This window comes from Seriola aureovittata, chromosome 17, assembly GCF_021018895.1.
Source record: "Seriola aureovittata isolate HTS-2021-v1 ecotype China chromosome 17, ASM2101889v1, whole genome shotgun sequence".
NCBI classification, from domain to species: domain Eukaryota; kingdom Metazoa; phylum Chordata; class Actinopteri; order Carangiformes; family Carangidae; genus Seriola; species Seriola aureovittata.
The window spans coordinates 15,358,927-15,386,634 of NC_079380.1; the positions used below are offsets into that span (position 1 = coordinate 15,358,927).

Genomic DNA, 27,708 nt, shown 5'->3' on the forward strand with positions numbered 1-27,708 from the left:
TTTTTGCTTTGAATAAAAAATTGTGTCTTACGTGGTTTTTCTTCAAAAAAGTTCAATTCACTTCCTTATTAAAAAAATCCTGTCAACCCTAACCCTTTTGAGTGGAGGGGGATTTTGTGCCATTTCAATAGCACAAATCTTCTGACCTGCTGACACTCAGCACAGGGTGTTTGTGCATAAAACACTTGGTGCACGGTGTCGGCCAATCTTGATCGGAAGTGAATGTACCATTTTCTAATATTCTAAACTATATTCTCTTATCTCGTTCTATCCTGTAAGTCACGTCAAAGACAGTAAAGCCCTGGACGATTCACCACTCAACCAGTTCATGGGCATCAACATTCACAGCCTTCCTTTCCACGCCTGTCACATACTGCAGAGGCAATTCTCTAATTCTCCAGAGAAACTCTAGCACAGCAGAGCCCAGTCCAGACCTTTCTAGTACCCCAACACCCGCCCGAGCAGTCTTAGTGTTGTGTGAAGAGCTAAAAACCGTGTCCAGGTGATACCACTGTACCTGATATGGTACCAGTGATTATATCCCACATCATAAGAGCCTGTTGCCTGCGAAAACACCAGCCACCTTCACATTGGCTTACTATGGACAGCTTGTCCACAGAAGAAATGTTACATGAGATACCAGCCATACCATACCAAACCAATTAGAAGTTCATTTGCATTTATTTTCATATTAAACAGTGTAATTATAAACATTTCATTCAATTACACTAAGCATGATCAATATGAAGTAAAAATATTTTTAAAATCTACAAGTTTAAAGGACAGAATGAATTCACATCCGCTTCTGTGTCTTAATTTAACTGCTTTTTAGCCAATGACTGTGATATGTTCCTCTGATCAACTCAGCTTTAAGTTACAAAATGAAACCTCATACCTATAACTCAGTTACATCATTTCCCATTTACAGACAAAAAAAAAAATTAAACATTTATATACATCAGTACAGTTCAACATTAAGTTACATTTCTCAAATGTGCAAGATTAAGCAAAATGTATACTGTAGTCAAACAAAACAAGATTTCCTTAAATAAATGTTCAAGTTTAACTGAAGCACAGGCTGCTGGTTTTAAACAGAGGTTAACATTGTCTAAGATACAGTGCCTTCTGTGTGGGGGCGGGGGAGATGGACATTATCTACTACAGGTGAAATATAGCTGTTCATCAGGTCAGTGACAAAATCTTTAAAGTGTTTGACTCATTAAAAGTAAAGAACCATATAGTAACTGTATAAGCTACAGTTTCATATAACTGATTTTATAGCTGTACATGGAAACCTTGGGGAGGGGAAGCATATCTTGATCCATAACCATTTGCATTATTCGCTCCTATACAGAAACTGATCATGACACACAGATCCCCAACCAACCCTGTACAGCCACAGAAACAATGGATGCCCTGCAAATGATAAGATACAACGATGAAACGCTCAAAAATTTCAACTGGACAAAGAGTTCCTTTAGGAGGAAAATGCCATCTGAGCAGATTAATTAAGTTTGACACAAAATAAAAAAAAAAAAAAAAAAAAAAAAACAACAACAAAGGCAGACAACTCTGTTCATGACACTGAAGTTGATAAAGCAGCAGTGTTTTTTGTTCTAGTAGTGATTTCTTTTTCTTAATGAAGCTTTAAGTCCCTGCACATTACTGAAGAAACGCCGCCACGTTCACCGGGTCATCCTATGAACTATGACACGAATTTCAACCAATTCATGAAATTCATTGCACATTTGTTTACAAACAGCTTGATACATTTCTTCATTCTGACAGTTAAAAATAAAATCTCCCACTTTTTTACACAATCTCACTTTATGTGATTTGAAATTTTGTAGTGATAGCAAATTGAGGAGTGCAGCCGTCTTTACAGCATCAACAGGCACTGTGATCAGACCGAGTGACGAGCTGTGGAGACGAAATCCATCCAAGTGACTCGCTGCACTCAGAGCATTAAAATTAAGCGTTACAACATAAATAACTTGTTTAAGCTTTTCCTCAAAAATTGTCTTTCATTTAATCCCGGCTTTAAGGATTAATCTGACAATCCTCGTCTAATAATACCCACAATTCTTACTGAGATGTCTCAAAAAATATGAAACTACTTACTGTAAACGCTCCTCTCAAACATAAATAAAGGAGCATACAGTGTGTCACCTCTGTAGATGAGGGATTTAGTTATCCAATCATTCTATGCATGGATGGTGCTTCCTAAATTTCAACCCTTCTTTTTCAAATGCTGCTACAGAAGGATACCACACATTGTTTCTCTCCCGTTAGGAGATTGTGACTACACCCAATGAAAGGTTACGAAAAACAAATCCCTCTTCCAAAAAAGGCAACCACTGAAATAATCGCACAACATGAAGGAGCAAAATCAACTATGTTACAGAAAAAGCTTGGATCTTCAGTTTTAGGTCTGCTGAAATCAAAGAGCTTATTCCTATTTGGCTGTAGTGGTAAGTTTGCCAGCCCAGTGTGTCCATCAATTCAGAACATAAAAAGTCTTTTTTTTTTTTCCTTTTTTTTTTTTGGTGATGCAAAAGTCCTGGAGAAGGAGTGCACTTAGACACACAACAAAAAGAAGCAGCCAAACACTTGGAATGCGCTTGATGAGTCTTTAAAGCAAACATTTAGAAGCTAGGCCCGTTTTTAGTCGTTTTCTTTTGTTTTGTTTTTTTCCAAAGTGGAATTGCACTGAACTGAAATCACACACACTGATGTAGCTGGAGAGGTGATGTCGCTCAGACTGGGACTGGGCCTTGTCTGTCTTATTTGCTGAAAGTCAGTTTACAGCCTTTGTTCTCATGGCCAACATCCATGAAGAACAGTTCTGCCTGAGAGAAGCATCCACGGTTTGAACCCACAAGCCGTGTCATTTGTCCTTATTCAGCCGTTCTCCATTCCCAAAAAAAGTGCGAGTATACGTTCATTTCTCAATAGTGTGATGATCAATTGTCCTTTCATTTATCACACTAGTCTTTTTCGCCGTCCTCACTGCTTCCTGAGGTGAAGAAAAGAGGATAAGAGAGTTTAAACATGTGTTCAACTGAGGGATATTACTCAAATTTGACTATTTCATATCATCGACCTAATGAACATGTTACATGTAAAATCTGATGAGAAAAATGTATGAGATGAAGACTTCAATGAAAGTGAACGATTTTTAAAGGGCTAGTTTGTCAACACTTTCTGGTTAGAGAATTTGGTTGGTTACTTGGTTAGCTTGGTTTAGTACACAGACTAGTTCTGTCCAAAGATGAGAAACAAAATCTACCTACCACCTATAAAGCTCACTAATTAACATGTTATATCTCTATCATGTTATGTTAGATTCTCAGGCAGCCAGCAGAGACTTCAGCTTATGCTAAGCTAAGCTAAGCTAACAGGCTGCTGGCTGTAGCTTCATATTTATCTTGCACACATGAGGATGGTGCTAATCTTCACATCTAATTAATTTAAGAAAGTGTTCAAATACATGTCCCAAAGATGTCAAAGTATTCCTTTAAGCCTGCACAGATTTGGTGTGATCAAATGCCATGCTAAACTTGCCTCCTTGTTCGATGTCGGAGTCAGTAAGATGTGTCAGGGAGAAGCTAGCGATGCTGGCAGGTGAGATGGAAAAACGGGAGTAGTTTGAGGAGCTGGACCAGCTGGGCTCCAGCAGGCGCCCTGCTGCAGGGGGCGGAGAGGAAAAGCGAGATGCTGCAGATGAGGACATAGCCTTAGATATTGGGTCTTTATCGTTCTTAGGTAAGAAAGCGGGCGCAGGGGAGGAGAAGTCGTCATCCCACTCAAAACCACCACCTGTAGGGATTCAGAAAACGAGTCACAACACATAATGGGACAATTTCTCAGCAGCTGCATACATTTGGTAGGTTTTTCTGTTACCTTCTTCATCTGTGGAGCTTTCAGAGTTGGCGAACCGGTTCAGGTAGCTGGCAGTGGGCACTGGGCTGCTGAACTCTGGTACCCGACTGTTTGAGCCTGAAGAGTGATCACCCAGTTCCTTGGTGGGAGTCTCCTGAATCATGATGCATCAAATTTTAATTAGAATGGCCCCACAAACATGTCTTACAAAACTCTAACCCTAAGCCTAGATAGACAATACTTCACCTGGTCGAACAGGTAGACAGTGACATCATCGAAGAAGGACACAGCTCTCCTGGAGTTATCTGCATTGCACCTCGTGGCAAATGGGGAGGACGATGCCTCGATGTTCAAGGTGGTGGGTTTCAACAAGCTCTTAAGGTTCTTTGCACTACTGTCATCTGAGATAATAAGCGGCACTGTATGCACGGTATCATCCTCGCTCTCTGAGCTGGAGCTGTGTAGCTGATATGCACGAATGTCGTCATCAGAATCATCGCTGTTCTCGTCCTCCTCGTCAGCATCCACGCCGTCCTCCTGCACATCTAAACCCGAGCCGTCCCGCCTCCCCAGGTAACGCCCCTCCATGTCCGGCTCTTTTATTTTATGACCATCACTGGCGTAGGTTCTGGTTAGTTTAGCATGAACTGCGCTCTCTGGCACCGGCTTTAATGTGGTGGCAGAAGGAAGTGGAGTTGAGGTTTCTGGATCCTCTGAAAGGTCTGGCTGATGGCTAGATGTTACATCCTTGAAAAACGTTGATTTGTTTCCATCTTCATCGAGGCTGTTAGTCGCCTCTCTCTCACATTTCTCTGTGATATCTGAATCTCCCTTCAGTAACATGCCCCCATTATCAGTATCAGGTGTTTCTCCAACCTCCGCCTGTCCTTCAGCAGCTACAGAAGACTTTAGCTGAGGAAATAAGGAATCTACATCTCCCTGCTCGTTAACCTCCAGTGCCGGCCCCCCAGGGGGCCCGCTGACCTCATCGGTCGAGTTCCTCAGCCACGTGACTTCAGCAGGACCTCCAGCTGCTTCTTCAGACTTCTTCTCAGGTTCTGATTCATTGTCTGAGAAGTAGGCAGAGTCTCTGTAATTACTGCCCATGAGCGATTCCTCAGCAGGAGCTGCGGGATCCGGCTCCTGGACCTCACTGGGATCCTCATTGTGAGTATCCAGCACACCCTCTGCTTCAGAAATGATGATCTCCGGTGGAACCAGATTTGTTGGAGCTGTGGACTCTTCTGTCTCAACCTCTCCTTTGGCAACACTCGTGCCATTTTTTACAGGGGAGTGGTCTTTAACGTTAGGCTGAAAATTCCACTCAGGAGACTCTAGGTTCTCTGTCTCATACCCACTGTCTGATATTTTGTATGGAGGCTGGAGTTTGTGTTGAACTATTTGACCGTTCAGCTCTTCTGCCTGTTCCCCAAGCCTGTGGATATCAAGGGAGTCTAGAGAGTCTGGTGTCTCAGCTGAATTGTCTACAGTTGGTAGAGTGGTGGACATACTGTCTTCCAGTAAGCTGTCCTGGCTGATCTGGTCCAAAGACGGCCCAGAGACCAACAGAGAAGATCTCACAAGAGGTTTTCCATTAGTATCGATAAAGGACTCTTCGTGGTCAGACAGAGTGGTTTCCAGTTCTATATCTGCATCCTCAATGAGTTCACTCAACAAATCGTTGCTTGTTAGGTCTTCACTGTGCCCGTTGTCTGAGGACACAGCTTGGACTTGCAGGTTTTCAGGCATTTTACTTTCTACGAGCTGAGCACTATCCTCTGAGGTTCCAAGGTAGTCTCCAAGGCTGGGAATTTTGGCATCTGTGCACAATGAGTCTGAGGTGGCACTTTCAGAGAATTCAGGGGTGTGGCCATCAGTTTGACTAACGATAACCTCAAACCTCTCTGAGGTAGAATCAAAACCAGAGTCTATACCTCTGTCTAAGGATTGCAGCAGACCAAGGTCTTCGGTGGAAGAACTGTTTCTAACTGGCAGCTGGTTACTTGTGTCATCTTCTGTGACCACTGTAATGGAAGGCACCAGTGTTACATTTTCTACCAGAGACTGACTTAACTCCCCCAAGCTGGTACTTGGAGAGTCCAAAAGTTCCTGTCTTGAGGATGTGCTACTTGCTGCAGGTTTGGAATAAGTGTCTGCTGTGTTTAAGCTGCCTAAAGTCTCAAGGTTGTCCCAAGACCTCATTCTGAATGCGTCTTCTGGTTCGTGGGCTATGCCAGGTGAAAGAAAATTCTGCTGTGGACTTGTGGAGAAAAGAGATCCATCTTTCATCAGGTTCTGGTCTTTGAGAAACATAAAGTTGTCAGCTAGCTTTTCAGTGTTCAGAAGCCTCTTCACATCTGTGTTCTCCCCCTCCACTTTCACAAGATCCACCAGGTGTGGAGTGGCTTCTGAACAATCCCCTAAAAAAGAATCCCCATAGCGTTTATCTTCATCTGACTCCTGGTGCTCTGGAGGTGTCCCTTCATGGAAAGGGTTTCCATTGCGCTCTGGAAGCTCCATGAAACTCTGTCTCCAGGAAGGGGAGTCCTCTTGCTTGGACCCTCCATCTGTGAAAATGTTGGTGTGGTATGGGCTGTCATTTTCAAGAGATGACCAGATGTGACTGTCGGGTAAATAGGAATCCTTGGAGTCAATGCTTTGGTGGAAAAAGTCAGCATCGGTGCTAGACTCATCCAGACGGACATCTTGGAGAATAACAAAGTCTTGCCGGCCTGAACTAAAGTCCAAGTCTTGTCCTCTATTCCCTTCTTCCCCAACAGTGCTTTCCCCTTGCTCTTCTAGTTGTATGTAAAATTCATTTCCATTAGATGGCTTTTGTGCATCAAACACAGGTACAATCCCAGGTATTCCCGATGGAGTGTTAACACTTTCCGTGACCGCTGTTCTGGCTGAAGGATCAGGGAAATGTGCCTGGATGTCTGCGCTGGAAACAGGAAAGAACATGCTGTGGTAGTTCAACGTTGTGTCCATGCTTGAGCGGCCATGGTTTCCGTCATAGTGGTCGTGCTTAGCTGCCTCCCATACATACTCGAAGCTGAGACCTTTGCTAGTCTCAGTGACAGTAAGAACTTCATCGATCTCTTGTCGCAGGGCGTCATCAGCGAACTGTTCCAGGATAGGGAAAGAGGAGTGACTAACAGTGGTCTGCCGTGTGGAGGGGTTAGGCTTGAGAGCATCCCAGCGCTGCTCAAAATCTTCTTCGATGTCCTTCTGGCCTTGCATGCGCAGGTAGATAAGCAAACGGTGCACTTCCTCTGCTGTGGCCCGCTTGTCTGGGGACAGCCAGCAGAACTGGAGGACCTCATACCTGCAGTTACACGCAAAACAGACATCTTTTTTTTAGATATATTTTTAATGGCTAAATAATTTAAAACCCAATTTGAGCTAAACGACTTATATGTGTCTCATTTATACAGTACTATTTTTTTAATATGATTTGTTCTAATACACATATTCCAAAGACGCACCATCTGTCCGAATAAGGCAGGTCAAGCTGTGGCTTAAAGAGTTTGACTTGTTGTTCCTTGATCACATGATTGAGAACCTCACGGTCAGACAGATGTGGGTACGGCTGAGCAGCATTCTCGAAGAGCTCCCACAATGTCACCCCCAAGGACCTACAGACAAGTAACGACAAAATAGCTGTTTGTAATTTACTGCAGGGAAAGAGGTGAGTTGTATCGAGTATCCAAGGCCAAGTAAACAGTGATTTTAAATAAACTACATGAGTAGCAGGTGTCTAATTCAAACACTCACTAATTCAAATTACTAATAAGTTGCTCTTCATATGAGGAACATTGTGAACATCAACATATTTTTATTCAGGGGCAAATCTGGCTTTTGTAACTAGAACTACCTTATGTAAATTGTGTAATTTATGACCGGATAGCATTTGGGCAATGAGTCTTGAAGTCAGGGAGGGGCTGAGAAGACTGTAAAATGTGGAGAGATGCTTAGGTGGTGCAGTGTCAGTGTTTTTTTCCACTCTTTTGGACATTAGTCTGATTGTGGTTTACAAATTCTGGTATGAGCAGAAATGACTTGTTTTCTCAGCAATGAGCAAGATGTGTACTACAGAGCAACTTACTGTGACACTTAATCTCATTTTAAATATATTTCACATGTAAATTCTGATTATATGACATGACTATAGCCGCAACATCTATTATACCTAACAATATTCAATAAGCCATTATAACTCAATAGATTTGAAAACTTAAAATATTGATGTTAACCTCAAAATCTTTACTTCTCTCTCTCAGGAGTGTCATCTTAAAACATATCTGGATTATTATGGAGGTATAGATTTCTAAAAATGTTTTCTACTGTCAGTTTAATTAGTTAGTTTTAGTTTAACTGTAGAGCTGCAGTCATGAACTTACCACACATTACTGGGCTTGGTCTGCTCCATAGTAATCACACCCCCATGGCGCTCACCCACCAGCTCAGGAGCCAACCAGCGAAGGGGAGCAAACACGTCATCCTCTGTGATGATGTAATCCTCCTATAGTAACATTGTAAAATAAAAAAACTTCAGTCAAAGTGTTTTACTTTTACAAACAGTGTAGGTTTCTAGGAGACAGTGAAAATATATTACATTAAATGAGGTGAAGTTTGTACAAACAGTAGAAATTTAGTGGTGTATTACCTCTCAATGAGGCAATGCACTCTCACTCTGCCTCTCCCTTTCTTCTACAGAAATAGATTCACTGGGTGACCTTATCTTATGAGTATTAAATTCAGACAGCCAAACTGTCAGATCAGCAGTATTTAAGGAATGCAGCAGACAAAACTGCCTGAAGACATATGCAGCATGTCAAGTTACATGAGGAGACGATGGGAATACATCCGTGAAATATGCAATCGATCAAAGGCAAACATCTGCATGGCCTATGATGAATGATGATTTATTTTCTGTCAGATCATCTGGAGGTAACAAATGGCCAGACTTAAGACATGCATCTTAAATTCATAAGATGCATTAAGTGGAGTACTTCTCAGCTATCTTAGGAGGAATCATTTGGTAAATTTAAGCTCTACTTAATCTTTTAAAATACACCCACCCGTGGGACGATTTGACCCTGGTAGTGCTACTTTAATCATGTTACAGTCTGCGCCAGACTCAATCTACAAACACTGTTTGAAAGCATCCTGAGTATCCTGACACAGACCTGGTTCAGACTTGTGGCTATGGCTCCAAAGTGCTTTCTACAATACAGGCCTTACATTCCCTTTTTAATCCCGAAAAAGATACACACTGTGAAAAACAAACCTTATATTTCTGCCTGTACATGTCTCTGTAACTTTGGTTCAGTATCTCTTGTACTTTAAAGAGTTATCTTTAAAAGGAGAGCAGGGTTATGAAAGCAATCAAAAGGTTTGAAGAACAGTAGCCTTTTTATTTTGGGAACATTATTTTTGGGCTTTTGCAAAAAAATGGGGGTATCAGATTCAAACTGCTAAACTTTGTTTATTTCATACACATTTTAAAAAACTATAAACTTTTCCCTTTTCATTGTTTTTTGCAAACCACTTACTGTGAGTATATGTCATTCTTGACAAATTTCTGTTCAAAGAAATTCTGGGAGACTGTGGCTTAAAATTAGTCATTAATATTCATTATAAAGTACTTCATCAGTGGTTTCCCAATCAGGAAAAAAGGATAATAAATTAATCAAAAAGCAAACAAACATCACTCCAACAGGGTTTTAACTGACTGATCCATCAGGGATTCACAGTCTCTCCCACACATCCTCGTATGGTAGTGTACACTTCTATCTTTCTCCTCACAGAGACTCTAGATGGCGCTGTGAACCTCAGAGGGAGAAGGCATTTCAAGCATTTATTTGATGTATCCCAGTTTCTAATGCCCACAGTGTTAGGCAATGTGTCAGAAATCTGATTTTAAGCAGCTACTTTTTTTATGCAAGGGTTTTCACTTTATTTAAATCACCACAAAAAAAAAAAAAAAAAGACAATGTAAGACTTGTGGGATCACTGCTAATAATCTGAATCTCCTCCACAAATTCTGATGCAACTAAGCAAAATTAAAACTGGCCTTAGTCAACAGACCAGTCTAATGCGTCTTTGTGTGCGCAGGTGCTGGTGTTGACACAAGAATATGCAGAGCCATAAAACAATAATGGAATGAATCAATCTCTATGCAAAAAGCATCTGAAACTGAACAGGGTTACTGCTTACTTTGTATCTGTAGGGTCCAATTCCATAGTCTCCCACTTTGACAGTAAGATCTGCAGTCAGGTAGCAGTTCCTCAGAGCCAAATCACTATGAGAGCATGGAGAAAAACATGACATGTAGGAGTGGATTAGACACTTTCCACGCTCATATTTACCAATTATGTCGCTTGCGGGCAAGTTTAGGATCATCGCTTGTATCAAAAACATTCAGCTCATGCTTGTGCCTGTGTCTGCAAAGAGAAGTTACTGCAAATACCAGTGTTAAGTGAATACAAAATGAATACTATCAACATCAAAAAGGAATCCCCCATATGCTCTTAATCTCAAAGGCTAAGATTACAGAGCAAGAATTGAGGACAGGGGAAACTGGCAAGGGTCATAAATGACTTTGATTACTACAGGAAATTAACAGACTGGCTTCTGCCTCTGCTCTTCACCTTGCGACAGGACTCACACAGGGGCTATTCCTGACTCATGCGTACAGCAGCAGAATAGGTTCTAGAGGGAAACACATGCTATGTAACCCTTTTGTGTGCCACCCAGGAGAGGGCGTAAGAAGCTATGAGGCTGTCTCTGCAAATTAAGTAGACATATGGTAGTTCATTCACACTGAATGAAGAAACAGGCTTTGGTTTCTCTGTAGCCCTACGGCATTCCCTGTGCACAGGTTCCAAGTCCCTTTTACTCGCCTAACGACAAACACTGCTGACACCAGCGTTCTCGCATGCACATGTCCCAGCTACTGTCAGAGCCGCTGAAACCTCTGTAAGATGAATGGAGATTTATTTTAAACTGTCCTGTTGCCCTGTCCTCTGCTGTTGGCTGAGAGCCCGACATACAGTAACACAGTAACAGAGAAACGGGTCCAACATGTTAACCCTACAAGGCTCATATGTGGCATGGCAGTGATCGCTCCCATGCCATTAGACGTGTGAAGTGTGGTGTAACTTTACTTAAACCGTTAAATGAATTTTCACTGTGCTCAGTTTAGGTTCTGAATGACACTGTGGTTAAAAACACTAAAGGTCACTACCAACAATTGTTAATAATCACTATCACAAGAATGCCAGTTGGAAATTGAAAAACATCTCTGCAAACCATTTGGTAGAACTTTTGCATCCCGTATCTCCTCCAAATATTTCCTTATAATGTAATTATGAATTAATATCAATAATGATATATTTTATTTTTAATATAACTATTTAATTATGTAAAATAGTAAAAAAAAATATCAACATATAAGCTCCTATATATGTGTGTTTGAGTATATATTCTAGAGTAGAGACAAACTGGTCAGTTAATAAATTAGTTGATCAACAACAAATTCCACTATTTAAAAGAACAGTCAAAGAACAATTAACAGACAGAGATCTCAGAGGAAAATTACTTCTTCAGTGAAATGAAAGTCTACACATCTGGCACAGGTCAAACACAAACTCTTCTCTTAAACACTGAAATAGAGTAAGAGTTGTGAATTCATAAACGCAACAGTGAATAAAACCTCCTGTCAAACACAGTAATGCAAATAGTCAAGATGTGGGAATATGATGATTTTAGGTTTGGTTAGCTGTGCCATAATAAGTGTATATTGACTAGAGAGTAGTATCTGGCCAACATTTCTGGAGGATTTCATATGTCAGCAGGATAATGATGCTAAATGTTCATAGAAGCTCTGCCAGGCCTATTTAACCTCCTAGGACCTGGCGTCCACATATGTGGACCTCACATTTTGGGTTCTCTAGACCACAATACTAACTTTTTCTCAACAAGGGCCTGGTGACCACATATGAGGATATTATACTGCCACTCAGTAATCGAAATTTAAAACTAATGTCCTCATATGTGGACATCATTTTTCTCAGGTCCCAATCAGCCTAAATAGCAAAGAATAGAGCTCAGGTCTTAGGAGGTTAAAGATCAAGGATATGCACGAGTACAGACTGACATACATTTTCCTCCAGTCACCAGATAGGGAAAAGGCAAAACAAACTATAATCAGTTTCACCTGAAATTCTGTTATGCTCTGAATAAGTGCTGGAATAATGAGGATTCTCAATTTCAGCAAAAACATAAAGATGTGAATTAACATTATAACTGTGTTTCAGAAATATAATTTTTCTACATAAACTAAATATAAGCTTATGAGTTGGCATGGATGGATGGTAGACCAAGACATTTATAAGTAAATACTGAGAAACACAACTCATATTAATGTAAAATCTAAACTGGAATAGAAAATAACAACCCAAACTTATTTATTACTTATTATAACACATTAAATCTCAAGAAAACTTGGCAGTGCTATATGGAAAGCTGTCACTGATCCATGCCTCCTCAGTTTCTGAATGAGAGTATTCTTTCATGACACACAGTGCAGCATGTGTTTTGCTCTTCTGCAGCACCATTCTCAACCTTGCATTGCAAAGCTGTAGTTTCAACTTTGGATATCAGCCCACACAGCACTTGCCTCAAGGGTTGTGTGACTATGGTGCTGCAGCATCAACAGCTTCTCATTCAGGTCTGCCAGCATGTGGCTGCACTCATTTTGTGTAACCTTTTTTTTTTTTTTTTTTTTTTGTGGTTAAAAAAAGTCACAGAAATATTTTTACAATTGTAAATTATTAAATTTAAACCCATATATATTTTAAACTATATATTGGTTTAAATTCCTTCCATCCTTCCTTTGAGTTGTAACAAGGTTTAAAACACAACGCCCAATATGAGGCTATCCTCTTACAAGCAAAGCGCAGAATCATCATATCCCTCTGGAAGTGGACAGCTGACACTGTGGCAATGCATGGGAGCTGTGTAATTGGAACCCACTGAGCTTATTCTGAGCATGCAAAATAGAGCTGATGAGCTGCGCATCGTATGTTACCCCCAAGCCACACGTTTCCAACACCCCCTGTAACCTGCTGGCTGCTAGTAGCCAGACATCCAGTACTCGCTGGGGTAAAAATGAAAATGAAACAGAGCCTCCCTGCTATACACACCTTTTTTGGAAAACACTGGTACTCCTGAAACTGGTTGGAGAGTAAGCACTAAAGCAAAACTAACAGTCGACCTAAGTCTTTACAATCATATCTCATGAGCTTTATGACTATTGTCACTGACAAGAAGACATTACATATCTATCAAAGACTATCAACAATGATCAAAACACTTAGGGCAGCAATAAACAAAAAACAGCTACATGTGTAAGATATCTTTGTAACAATTCAGTAAACTAAACTGGGGTACAAAAGCATAAAACAATAGCTCAGTGACAAACGTAAAAGATCTGTGATATAAGTAATATATGTAATGTCTTTGCGGCAATGTCAGTCATAGCTAGACACAAACAGCAGCTGAATTCTTTGAATTAAAAAGTGGTACAAGAAAAGACAATGCTTAGCTTAGCGCGTCACAAATCTGGTTGTTTGCTCAAGTGTTGCAATTCTGAAGTGCTACCTGTGCAGGAAGTTGTGTTTGTGAAGGTGAGTGACACCGGCAGCAATTTCACAGGCCATCCTCTGCAGCTGCAGCAACTCAGCATTTCTGAACATCCAATCCTGCTGAGACAGATAGCCCCGCAAATCCCCCTGCAAACACACACAAAGACAAACACGCACAGCTTCATTAGCTCATCAGTATCACAGATAAAACATTCAACCTTATTTGTATTATAGCTTGTAAGGGGCAATTTAACAAGTGGAATGCAATGCGCAGATATGGCCACACGGGGGCAGTAGGCTCTCCTGTTCCCGTCTCCTCAGCAATTCTCACTGCTGATGTGTGAGAGGACCAAATAAGGGTACCGCTGCTTAATGGACCTCTATGCTGTGTCTCAGGGATTTATAAATAAAAGAGTCCAGCTCAGGTCAGTGAAATAAACTGTGCCTGTGTACGCTTGAGTTTCGGCGCTCATGAGTGGATGGGAGAGAAGACCAGGGGAAGCAGGACGAGGAACTTTGTTTATTGTCTTGGGATGTAATTAATGCTCAAACGTACACACCTGTGCACACGCTCACACACACACACAGATAGAAAGTGAAATTCAGTCTCATGTTAGAATGTCGCATGTCAGCTCACCAGTGTGTGATCCGAGAGCTGTGAGAAGTTGATATAAGAAAGTCAATCTGGAAATAGAGGTATATCTCTAATAAGATCACAGTAATCTTTATAGCTTGACTGAGTCCAGGGTCACGAAGACCACCGAGGGGTCTCAGCTGTGCGCAGGTTCACAACCCAGGGCTGAGTAGGAATTTCTGTGGACACCTGTGGTTATCATTCATCAATATATACAATGGTTGAGAGACTGTTAATGCAGTGTACTGTACTTTGAGCCTTTCTGATATTCCACTACAATATGTACAAACAAAGTCAAAGCTCCAACTTGAGAGAGTGGGCGTTTTATTGAGCAGCTTATTTAAATCTTCCTAAGTGTGTGTGTGCATTTGAGTTATGTGTGCTTTTGAGATCATGTTAACCACGGAGTCGAAGCAAAGAAGAGCCCCGATTAGCCGGCAGAACGGAGCTGCCCTGAGGAATTAGCCGCTAAGAACATACTGTACACACACTGGAGTCATATAGGATATGAGGCGCTTTTGTGAAAAATGTCAAGTCACATGCACTAACTGCACGTGCAAGTTTGTGTTTGTGTGTTTACTTTTCCCTGAGCTATCTCACTACAAGCAGCTTAGATCATTCATCTTATGTAAGCACTATTTGTTTGCTTCAACCACATTCGACCCCGCATACACACACATACTATACATACACCCTCACACAGACAAGCACACACACAGCTCTTAGAAGGAGTTTTCACAGAAGAGCTATATTCAATGTATGGTAAGTGATACCCTCTGCCTGTCTTTATTTGTGAAGGCTTCGCAGCAGGTGATTAGCTGTTGGGGGGGGGGGGGGGGGTTTCAGTGCTGTTAATGAAACAACATTAATGGTGAAAGGCCAAAACAATTAGGCCTTGTGTCTGACATGTGAATAAGCAAGAATGTGCCAAGTTCCCAGTGCATAGATTCATGTCTGGCTCAGCCACCACATGATCGAGTTATGTAAAAAAAGAAAAAAAAAGTTTTCAATCTATTTTAAGTGCTTGTCCTTCAAGCTGCTAGTGGAAGAAGCCGATTATATTCTGATTATTTACTTGTAAGTTAAGCAGAGCAGGTGGGCCATTCAAAGACCTGTGAAATCCAAGCTAAATCACTCATAAGATACAACATTATTATGCAAAAACCTTTCAAAGTCACCAAGGACAAGAGTGTAACCAACCAGCTGTCGCTGTTCAATCAGCACTGATTTTAACAGTGAATTAGCATCACTGGAGCAAGTTCTGAAAAGGCTAATTAGCCTAAAGAAGACAAAAGGACACCAACCACATAAGGGCAACTTTTCCCACAGGGTGAATTATAATGCTCAGTACACTTAAGGGCAAAGCGTGGTCAGTAATGTATAACTTCATGAATGCCAATAACATAAAGAGCAACTCAATCACACTGGGAGGATTGTTGCTATAACAACCATAATAAATTAAGATCAACGACTTCCAAAAGCCAAAAGTCAGTTGGCTTGTATCCGAGACCCTGAACCAGAGAAGGGTCTGACTAACGTCTTGGCCAGGCACCAGGCAGGAGATCCATGCATTAGAAGCTGTCACTCACACTATGGTATGTGACATTATGTGGCCCCTGCACCAGTTGCTTGATGTATTCTGATGTCTAAAATGCTTTGAGTCAGGGTTACCCAGCACGGGTGATACAGGACGGAAAAACCACCATCAATCACCAGGCTGTCTGAGGGAACGTCACAGTCGATTGGTTTTTGGGGATTCACCTTGTCCACTGCGCAGCTGCGGTGTCACATTTCATGTTTCGACATCGAGAGGATGATTGACATGCCACTTGTTTCTACATGAACTACATTTTATTTTGATGTTTTGAGTGTAGTCCTTGCAACTGGGACTTGTACATATGAAAGAAATAAAGAGCGTATTGTGAAAAAGACAAGGTTCCACTCGGATGCAGAGCTCCAAACTATTTTTCCAGCGAGGGATAACAAGCCAAGACATCACTCAGTTGTGCTACCCTCACACATTATCACCTTCAACAAACAGGACCTGCTCTTCATCACGTCATCTTCCATAACGACTCACACGCACTTGTGATAAGTCATTCACCTTGACTCAATTCCATCTCCTGTCAAGAGATGTTACTGGAGCTGGCTGGGAAAGACCACAATGCCAGGACACTGAGCCAGGCTTGGGCAGCTGACAATACTCTGGCCCAACAAATATATGTAATGTCTGGCAAGATGAGCTGAATTGGATCCTGCTGGACCCGTTAGCGGGTTGGACAAACGGGAAGCCAAGGTGGAGGCAGAGTTACTACAAATTTTTTTTGTGTCACCTTAACAGCAGAAATGCATTTCCTTTTTCCTGCAAATAAAAATATTAAATATGCCTCAACATCCAAGGAGCACAAATCAAAATGTGCATGTGTGCATATTTGCACATGTGCAACTAATACATTACACAGGCTGCAGATTTAAAGCCACCAGATGAATGTGATGATTCCCTCTAAACAACTGTGAAGTCTAACTTTATGGCTCAGGTTGTGCCAACTCATTCGTGGTTACCATGATAAAGGGCATCCTGTATCCTGGCATCAAGCAGTTAGTGGGTGGACCAGTGCCCGTTCTCTGCACCCAGACACACACACACAAGATAATTTATAGCTGGGTCATCCGATTCAACGGTAGAGTCAGGTATAGATGAAAACAAACTACGTGGTTATTTCTGTGTTTGTAATACTAGTTAGAGGCTCTGGTTCTTTTTCTGTTTGTTTTTGTTTTTGTTACTTTCTAACTACAGATCTGCATGAATAAATTAAAACCTAAGCAATTTCAGTTGAAGAGTACATATGATAAGTGTGTTTAATGATGCACACACACCCCTTACAGTCAGTCAACCAATAACAATCATAACAGACTCCAACAGGTGGCATGCGGAAACAGATAAGAAAAACGAAAGAAGGGGAAAACAAGGCAGTAAACTTTGGAAAAAAGTACACATGACACTGAGTGGAAAGAAAAACAGAAAAACCTGAAGAATGTAAGCTACCATCATTATTTCAAGGTAATGCAAAAGTGAGTTAATGTGCAGTGTTTTCTATTTTCCTGGTTACTTTATAAATAAACAAATTATTTAGAGCCCATGACACAAAAAGCTAAGATTACACAACTACGAGTGCTGTATTTCTGATCGTAAAAATTTATCCTATTAAGATAAATCAAGTAGACCCTGGGGTGGTGTATATTCTTTGGTAACATTTTTGGCTCCTTGCATTCAGCACCCCATAGGTTTCTTCAGGAGTAGCTTAGTTTACTTTAGACTGAACTCAACAGTCTCCAACATGCACAAGGTGCTACCCATAAAAATGCACAAACACAGCAACTGGTGGGAGCTGACACCAGAGGAGCGTAAATGGAGCCTGTTGCTTTACTGGGCGAGGTGGGAATGTGAGAAGTCCAGGCTTAGACTAGCTATGCGACTTCGGCAGGAGGAGGGGAGCAGGGATGGGGGGGAGGGAAGGGGGGCTCCCTGCAGTCAGGGCCCAGCCCACCCAGAATAGATAAAGAGAAACAGTGAAAAAATCAGCTGCCATGATGAAGTCTGAGTCACTTCAATATGTTTAGATGAAAGGAAGGCTAATTTCGGATTGAGACAGTAAGCTTTCAGACCAGATAGCCAATAGGGCAGGTCAGCTATGTATTCTAGCTGGACAGTGTTTGAAGAGGTCCTGCCCTATGAATCTGTGAGCTTAACAGAGTGACAAGAACTAATTCTCAGATTTCTCAATCAATTAAGTCTTCTAATTGAGGAAGTACTGAAATAGAAACTAGTAAATAAACCATCTATGCATCATTGGACACTAGATACACTAGGTATTACACGTAGCAGATGTGTTTTAGCCTATCAATTACTTTCCCATTAACATAATGTGATTAATTATAGATATTATTGAACTATTTTTAACTCATGCACACTCAACTACTTTTTGTGCATTAGCAGCTGGCTGCTGGTGTATTTTGTGCTCACAAATAGCATTTAGCAGAGGATGTGGTCACTCACCATTTCACAATACTCAAAGATGAGCAGGAAGGGAATGGCCTCAACACACTGTCCGAGGCACTGGAGGATGTTTGGATGCTGCAGCACTCTGTGAAGACAAAATAAGATGAAACCCGAGCTTTAAAATAATAAATTTAAGACTTTCAAGGAGATTAAGTCTGATGCAATGTGTAAGAAGAAAGATAGAGGGTGCTGCCAACCTTACAGTGATGTAATAGAAGCTATTTTTGTTTACATCTACTGAGTGCATGTCACACTACAAGAGTAACTGAGGTAAATATAAAATATTATCATAAATCAATCAAATACTTACTAATTATACAATGGGGAGCTGATAAAAAACAGCCAAGAAGGCTGGGGTGTTCAAAAAGAAAAGAAAATGTATATACCTGTATGGATCTCCCTGCTGCAGGAAGTCATTCTGCTCCTTGGCACTTGCATTAGCTTTTAACTCTTTCACCACCACTCTGGCTCCACCTGGATCTGTGTAGATTTCACTTAGAAGGACCTGTTAATACATGACAGCACTTTCAACTCAACAAGATACAGACAAAAAGCCCATACAATATTTATTCCTCCAGGTCTGTGTGAATTTTTTTAAAAAGAGGTCAAGGGATGCCAGCAACTGCAGAGAGAAACATTGAAAAATAGTAATGAAAGATGGGTATTCCACTGGACACGTTGAGGATTCATTTGGAGAACATGTATAATTACTTATCCATCTTAAAATGTGCTGCAGAATAAGCAATAAAAACAGGGGGGAAGAATATGTACATAAAGCTTGAGTTATAACAGATTCAGAGCATAAAACCAGCCTGTGATACAGATGAGCTCTCCATGGTTAAAAAGCTGTATAGAATAAACCTATTCAACCAAACATTAACTTAAAATTTTCAGTTTTAATTTAGGGGACACTGCAAAACCTGTTCATTAAAAGGAAAACAAAAATCTTACCTGGCCAAACCAGCCATTGCCGATCTCCTGGATATAACTCAGATTATGACGTGCAACTTGGAAGTTTGTGGATCCCTCTGTGAAACCAACCACAAAACAAGTTTCACCTGGAGTTTTGGAATCGTTACATTTGTGGATCACAACTGTGCTGATCTTAAAAAGCTCCATACAAACCTACGATTTATTTAAATCACCAAAATGAAAACTACAGTGCAATTTTTCTGAAAATGTGTTTTACAGAGATTTGACTACTATCAGGTAGTACTCTATTAAAGTATAAAAGGCACATGATCAGGAAAAACACACCAATCTTCACATATCTTTCCAAAATATTATATCAAAAAAGGTTGTATATTTAGAAGTACACAAGATTACACAGTAAACATTATCAATATATCATTTGTAGATGTATACACTATATGGGTGATATGTACACGGACAGATGTTTGAAGGAATGAATGTATACAATGCGTTTTGAAACACAGTATTTATCTGTTTGAGAGTGTGCATGTGTCTGACCTGTGATGCGGGCAGGAGGTTGGAGGTGTGGGGGTCCAGGCAGGGCCACAGGGGACACAGCGAGGGTGTACACCTCGGCTGGGGACTGCATAGATGGCGTGTCCTCTGCCGGCGGGGTGAAGTCGATCTCATCATCAAAGTGGTCCTCAAACTCCTGCGTCAACAAGAAATAAATAAATAAATAAATAAATATATATATGATTTTATGGAGATCAAAACAGGCTAGCCATGATACTACAACATGATAATATTGTGTTTATGTTTCACAGCAAAACTTAAATTCATAGACATCCATCACAATCCATTCCCACTCTGTATTCATTAGGTGTAATCTGCATTGGAGCAATTGGAGCTACCTGTCTCCCAAGACTCTTACCTTGAAGTTGATCTCCCTTTCCTTGCAGCAGGTCACACAGTTCACAAGCAACACCACCAAGGCCACAAGCGCCGTCAGTGACACCACCAGGGACAAGTAGAGAGACACAGACACAGGGTCTCCTGTGCTTCCACCTGAAATAAGAAAAGCAGACAGAAACGATGCCAAATCATTCACATTTATAGCTGTGCTTTAAATTTTATTTAGAAGAGAAGGTACCTGACAGCACTGCTAAGTTACAAGCATAAACATAATGGTGTTTGACAGTAATACGGCACACTCTGGCTGGGTGTGCTGGCTCTTTTTCTAAATCCACTCACAACAAAGGTACATTCAAGCTCGACAACAAAAATACCCTGCACACTGCTCCTGCAATGAAATGTCTTGAGCTTATTGTTCCATTTCACAGCAGTGGGAAGCAATGGTGAGCTGCAACACTGAGCAAGACACACAATAATTCTGACTGTTTCTTTTTGTTTTTACCATTCCCGCAAAACACAGCACAACAATAATTGTGACTCTCCAGGCCAAAAACCCCAAACTCTATCCCTCATCAGCCATTCAGAGAGACAGTTGTGGGGGTTTCCACTTGCTGATAAGCAGCTGATAATGCAGCAGTGGTAACAGAAGGTGTGGGTCTGTGCCGGTGACGATGCTGCTGGCCCAGCAGTTCCAGTGTCAGGGTTGAAAGCAGCCTTGCAACACGCCCACTGCGCCGCTCAGCTGCTACTCGCTCACTACTACACTGATGCCAGCCAACATTTATGCAGCCAAAGCTTCCTATGTCACTGAAAGTGATTTCCAATTTAGTGCAAAATCTTTTGCTCCAGAGATTGCTTCAACAAACAAAATACGTCACCTAGAGAGGCCCAATTTATTCCAGTATATTCAAGTATGAAGCACAGATTAGTGCTACTATAGGAAATAAAAGTGGACTACATTAGGCAGCAAAACCATATTTATACCAGATGTGATTTGATTTGATTTGACTCAGCCATGATAATTCTGAAAAAAGAATTTTTTTTTTTTTAGCCTTTTGTTGGCTATCGGTGTGCACATGTCACTGTGCTCCTTCACCACATGTCCACCTTGTTTTCTCATCTCCCAAATGTCACTGCTCATTTTTAACTGCTCATATGAAAGGTATGACTACTGGTCACTGCATCACTCATCATAATCAGTGTGAGTGAATAGTCACAAGAAATTCAAGTCAATCCCTCCCACATGCAACTTGAATTTTCTTTTACAGATATCACTTCTGTTCTCATTGGGAGACTCGCTGATTCCAAGTGCACATTAACATTGCAATTACCCTACATTGTATCACACTGTAATAAAGGCAAACATAATCTCCGTCCATTGCATTGTATCCCAACATGGCATGATGTGTGAGTGAGCCAGAGTGTGTGTACTGAAAGAACAGCGAGAATTGTGAGACACTCCTCCCCATTCTCCCTCCTGTGTTTATTCTGTCTCCCACTGGTCGTAGCTTGTCAGGTACATCCTGCCTGCTAGAGGGAGAATCAACACCTACTGAGTCTCCTTCTGCTTCAGGGACACATGAAAGCAGGTGCTGAATACATCCAGACTACAAACCTGCTACTAGGTGTCTCATGTTCTCACATCAGCACATGAAGGAGATTTGAGTACGACTGCAACACAAACAGTTTGAGCCCTTTGGAATAAATGAGTTTGATATGTCTACACTAAGCCTCTAAATTTGAAAATACATCTTTTCCTCTCTGTTTTGCCATTCCATCTACATTAAACTGTTTTTTTTTTTTTTTTTTAACTTTCTCAATAACCTAAGCTAGTGTGGATGGTGTTAACAGAGCTTTTCCAAAATATGGAATATACTTGCTTGGACACAATCATTTCCTGCTATGTTACAAAAATAATATTTTCCGTCATTTCTAAACCTCTTTTTGATCATTTTATTTTGAATACCATATAGCCTATCCCATAATACAGGTGTCAGCATTAATCTACATTTCTGTTTAGGTTGTTAAAGGATTTTTGCACACATGAAATTGGTATCTGCTACTCAGTGTAGCAGTACAGCAATAACTGATATACTTTGCTACTCTTGTTGATAAGTCAATTTTATTCAGTCTGACAAAAAAAAAAGTAATTTGAATGTCAAACAAATGTTGAAACACAAAGGTTTTAACTGCTGACACCAAGCAGAAAAACTGGGATGATTTTGTCACTCTCTTTACCAGATGATTAGATAAGATTAGATGATATATATAATTTAGCTATTTGCCAACAAAAAGAGTTGAAAAGGGAACAGATTTAGGAGTTTTCCCACTGTTTTGGCATTTTAGTGTGTCTTGAAAAGACCTGAAAAGCTAGTGCAGATGGAGGTTGTTTTCACAACTTTTTAGATTTAGGATTTTTTGGGCGACACTGTGCCAAATTTGGCCAGACGCTGGCCTCAGTACCAAAGGTCTTGTGTGGAACTGACTTAATTAACTTGATGCCAAGTTCTGCCTTCCCCCAAGATTCGTTCATGAATAAAATATCCCCTTGAAATAAACCTGTGATAAGAGCTTACAGAGGCTGAAAAGTAGTCCAACAGCCAACATGAGCAGTGATCTTACTACCAGTCAGGTCTGTTCATATGGAGCAGTTGTACTGTATATCCAGACTGCACATCCGATTAGAGAGAAGATGAGATGAGCAGCAATCACTTACACTCCCTGTGGAGCATTAGATAACCAAAGTGTCAGCCATGATTGAGATTCATTTCATGTTTGCCACCATACGCCAAGCCATCACAGACAAAAATAGAAAGGATTGCTTAATCTGCCCTCTTTACTGATGATCAAAATAAAATTCTTCTGTGCACTCTGTGTTATTTTCTACAAATTACAAATTGTCTATGTGCATTAAGTTTTCCTCCTTACTGCACTGAAAACCATAAAAGAAAACACTGGAACCTGCAAGACTGATATCCACATCAAAGCGTGTATTTTGCTCAACCAAAGATACCATGGGCAACTTAGCCTTTAGGGAAAGTAAAGAGAAATGTACTGTGATGCAAGCTGTGAATACCTGAAACACAGATATTTTACCCATTACTAACCGATGGCTGTCTCTCTGGGATGCCTTGCACACACTTCTCCTCCCTGCTAAAGACTGCAATAGAGAAACTGTCTGCGGTGAAATATTGATGAGAAGAGGAATTAAAGATTAAGTGGGTCCATAGTCAGGACACAGGCCCAGTGGATGTAGCTCTAAATGGAGATGTGTACTTACAGCTGTTAAATTAAAGTGTTTCCTACCTTGCGATTTATCATCGACATCAGGAGGGAGATGACGGGGCCTCACAGGGCCTTTGAAGGTTGTATACTATATTAGGAACAGACCGACAACTAGCATAACCTAACCTGACTTCTTCACCAGCATCAATCATTTCTCTTCATAAGGGAAGCCACCACATAAGAGGAGGAAAAGGATGGTAAGAACAATCTAAAGATATTAACAGAGTCTGATGGAAGGGAAAAGGGTCACACTAGGTGAAAAAAAAATTGTGGTGTGTGCCGGACACAGCACTGTCCGGGCTTTCTCTGCCAAATCTAAATCTTTGATGACCTGCTCAAGGAAGTGTTTTTTCCTCAACCATAGGAAAAACAGACACGTGGGCAAAGAACTGCTGATGAATAAGAGAGAAACTGAGCAGAATTTAAGCGCTGTTGAAATATGGCTAATGCAAAAAAGAAACACTTCCCCGCTGCTTTGTGCTTTTCTGTGACAAGAACTGATTGGACATTTTGTGACACTGATAGTCACTGGCAGAGGCTGAGCATATGATAGTAAACAAGAGTTAGAAGTTGGTCTAAATCTCTATTTGGGAATTGTATATTATATAAACAGTAAACCTCCTTAAAAGTGAACAGCAAGCAACTGACAACTGCTGCATACATTACTAAAATGTTCCCATGTCACACAACAAACCCAGGTGGTTACCACAGGAGAACCCATAACTGGGGTCTCCCACTATGGCACACTGAAGAGAGACTGAGAAAAACAGAAAGGACGATCTTTCCCAAAGTAAAAATTTTCCGAAACATGTATGTGTAGCTTGATCCTGGCATTACACTATCCTGTTTTATAACCTGCACTACATTGGCAAGAATCACTGCCATCATAAAACTGAGAGAAGCTAGTGATAAACCAGACTTAACAAACCCGTTCCAGTCATCTCCAAAATATGTTGTGGCTATTTTTCCATCAAACACTTCCCCCATCTACAATTATAATTTACATGTCATTAAAAGGAGCAATTGTTCAGAGGCTTTTACAACTCGCTTCAATATAAATCTCAACTTCACAACAATCTGGTGAAAAACATTTAGTTCTAATTACAGGCAGCTTTTTGATACAAACACCCCCTGTCTGTTTCAGCGGAGCACCAGGGTTCCAAGCAGAGCAGGACTCCTGCAGCAGTATGATAGAAAAAACAGGAGCTGGGTCACGGCAGCTCTACATGGCATCAGTTCTCCTCACTTAGGCCTTATCTGAGTCATGGGTTCATATTATGACTTGGCAGGCCCCATCAAATGACTCAACTGGTTTTTGGGACCAATATGGCAGGGAGCTGCCAGGTCTTATTTCGGTTCCACTGCATATTTCAGTAGGCATTCATGCAGAGGAGGAGTTGACCCATTTTTGCAGATTTTAACCCACCAGTGTGCACAACAGTGGATGTCTTCTGCTGTCAGTTACGTATAGGATGGAAGATGGCATTGTCTGGCTGACACGTTTGGGCTCTGATGAGATTTGGCTGTCTGCTGAGATAGCAAGCACTGTGTCTCATCAATCAAATTGAGAGCCCACACATCTGAAGCAGCCGATACTTCTGGCTGCCGTTGTAAGGTTCCATATTTGGAGGACTGTTATGTCATTTTCAATTACAAATCAGAATTGTTTCCAATTTTAAAACAATAAGAAAAATAACAGACTAGTCAACAACAATGCATGCGGACATTATCTTCTGTAACATACTCACAATGCAAAACATCTTGTTTGGTATTAAAAATGAAGCAAGCAACTGGAGTGACCAGCTCTGGCTGGAGACTTTGCCCTCTGAGAGCAACATAAAGCATATGTTGGTTTGTAATAGCAGCATCCCCTATGGCTTAAGGGCGTAGATAATAACCAAGCAGGGTAGAAGAAGGTTAAGGCCAATGTCCACCCTGACTTATAGGCAAGGCATACCACTATCACCTGGCTGTTACTACAGTTAAAACACTGGCACTTCAGGTAAAGCTGACCTATCTACCTTTGCCCATGTTTGATGTGTGTAAACAGAGCACATGTCAGTTGAAAACTGGCTTTGCAAGTGACTAACCCACTTCGTGTCTTATACTTGTGATCTTGTGAACCATAACCTAAATCAGAACATTATACAGTCAAGTATTACTCTACCACACCTGTACACACTGGTAAATGAAAACAGTAAGTGGGGCAAAGGACAGGTTGCGATGTAATAAAAGCATAAAAATCATGCTCATATTGCAACATTGCTTTCCTGTATGTCGCATTATGATTAAGCAACCACCACCATTGCTAATCATTGACTGGTCCTGATAAGACTGGAATTTGTTACGGTTACACATTACCAACTGTAACTATAACACATTCATGTCTGCATCTATTCATTTCTCTCAAGGTAGCAGGTTATACCAAGCAAGGCCACAGTGACTGAGCATCTTGCTCAGAGAAACCATTCCCTTGCAGATTTAGCAGCATTAGGATTGGAACTAATGAACAACTGCTTAATTTTCAAAATCATTAATTGTCAAAAGGGATTATTCTCCTCACAATTTTTTGATTAATCAAAAATGTAATGCAAGATCTTGAAATCAATCACTTTTTCTCATTTTAAAAGTATCTGATTTACACTGGAGTGAAATAAAGGGAAACAAACATTCATATTTGAGAAGCTGTAACCACCAAATGCTTGAAGTGCTTTCCTTGATAAATGATCACCAAAATTTATCACCAAAAATCTATTAATTTTCCACAACCACTATCAGTTATCACAAAACATAAAAATCCCAAGTAAAACTGCTGGAATTGAATTGTTTTCATAGAATCAATTTCCTCATGTTTGTATAAAAGCCTCTCAATCAACATTTTTCCTTTAATCACAGTGACATTTAATATAATGATAAACTATTTTCTTCTATGAATACACTTTTATTCATCCTAAAATAAACAAATGATCACACCACTGACACTAACTGTGAGCTGTGATGAGGAAAAGTGTGATGACACTAATCAACATCAAAGAGATTCACTTCAAAACACGAAGAAACAGTGTTTCCATGCTGGTAGTCCAACATCTATTCTATTGTCCTATAAACTTGGTTATATGTCAATGTGTGGACCAACCCTAGTGAAAGGTTAACATGCCTGAACCTGCAGTTAGAATGGGCTGTATTATATTAACTCAGACAAATTACTGCTACCTGGAAACTGACGTGTGTTAAATATCAATCACAATCAAACTAGATTAGGTAAATAAGTGTTTTCTGAGCACTGTTAGAGGAATATTTGTGTTTCCCAGTTTGGTATTAGCTGAGTCGTGACGGTGACATTCTGTTACTTTCCATTATTATCACTATTAAAAATCTTATCTGCCCATTTTGACAAAAAGTAGTTATATTCTGTAAACTGTTTGTGACCAAACAAACAACAGTCAGTTACTACAAGTGTCCATACATATACTCACTGGTTAGCAGGAAATACAGCCAGGTTTGTTGTGTTGTTAGCTTTTAGCTGCTGACTAGCAACAGCTACCCAAGTCAGGAGATATTAGCTGACAGAAACATCTGCTAGCTAAGCAGCTGGACAGACAGTAGTTATAGTGAGAGAGCAAATAATCGCTTAGCTGTGTATCAGCTTGCAGTCAGCTGTCTCACCTGATTTGTGAGGATACTGAAGAGGGGCACCTTCAGACAGCCAAAACACCGAAAGAAAAATCCCACTGGCCAGCAACAAAACATATCCATGGCGGCTCTCCATCCTCCTAGCTTAGCTAACGAAATGTTAGCTAACTGGAATCGTCGTCCTAAACGAAAAATGGCTGATTTGATGCTAAATAAAGCGTTTTAATCATTGATTATAATGAGTTTAACGTCAGTGTACGCTACATAAACATGCATATTTTCTGTTTGTCTGGCGACTGTAAGCCAGCTAACTAGCTTCTGCTAGCATGTCAATGCTAACAGTTTTAGCTGACGACAGCAAACACCGCTACCAAATGTAGTGTTCCGTTGTCCATAGAGACGAAAGGGGCGATCACCTTTCGCGACCTATCATCTTTGATGTTTGTACCTTAATATTGTTTAAAAAAACATAGCTAAATGAAATTAGCCAGTAGCCCTGACTATAATCGAACACCTCTCCTCCAAAGCGCCATGTTCCTGTACAACGTCACATCACCGAATGGGGCGTAAAACTTGAAAATGATGGACAAGTACTTGAGCAAATCACAACGAAGAGTATATTCGCATTAAACACACACAGCCAATCAGCGTCGACCTGTTTTATCAGTCATGTAAATCCAGCGCTTTGTATCAAAGCTGAAAAAGCTTTATACATGCAGTCACTTGCCAACCAT

General features: G+C 40.7%; 1 protein-coding gene across 1 annotated transcript; it reads right to left on the reverse strand.

The window, feature by feature from the left end:
* Positions 1-662: 662 nt before the first annotated feature.
* lmtk2 (lemur tyrosine kinase 2) lies at positions 663-27,517 on the reverse strand. Its single transcript, XM_056400805.1, has 14 exons — positions 27,008-27,517; positions 20,076-20,209; positions 19,700-19,853; positions 19,181-19,257; positions 18,616-18,734; positions 18,227-18,314; positions 13,552-13,682; positions 10,105-10,189; positions 8,286-8,407; positions 7,371-7,520; positions 4,129-7,210; positions 3,904-4,036; positions 3,565-3,819; positions 663-3,016 (listed from the first exon to the last, which is right to left on the reverse strand). Exons 1-14 carry the CDS (start codon positions 27,108-27,110, stop codon positions 2,988-2,990), a joined length of 4,662 nt encoding a protein of 1,553 aa, XP_056256780.1. The 5' UTR covers positions 27,111-27,517; the 3' UTR covers positions 663-2,987.
* Between the last annotated feature and the right edge of the window lie 191 nt (positions 27,518-27,708).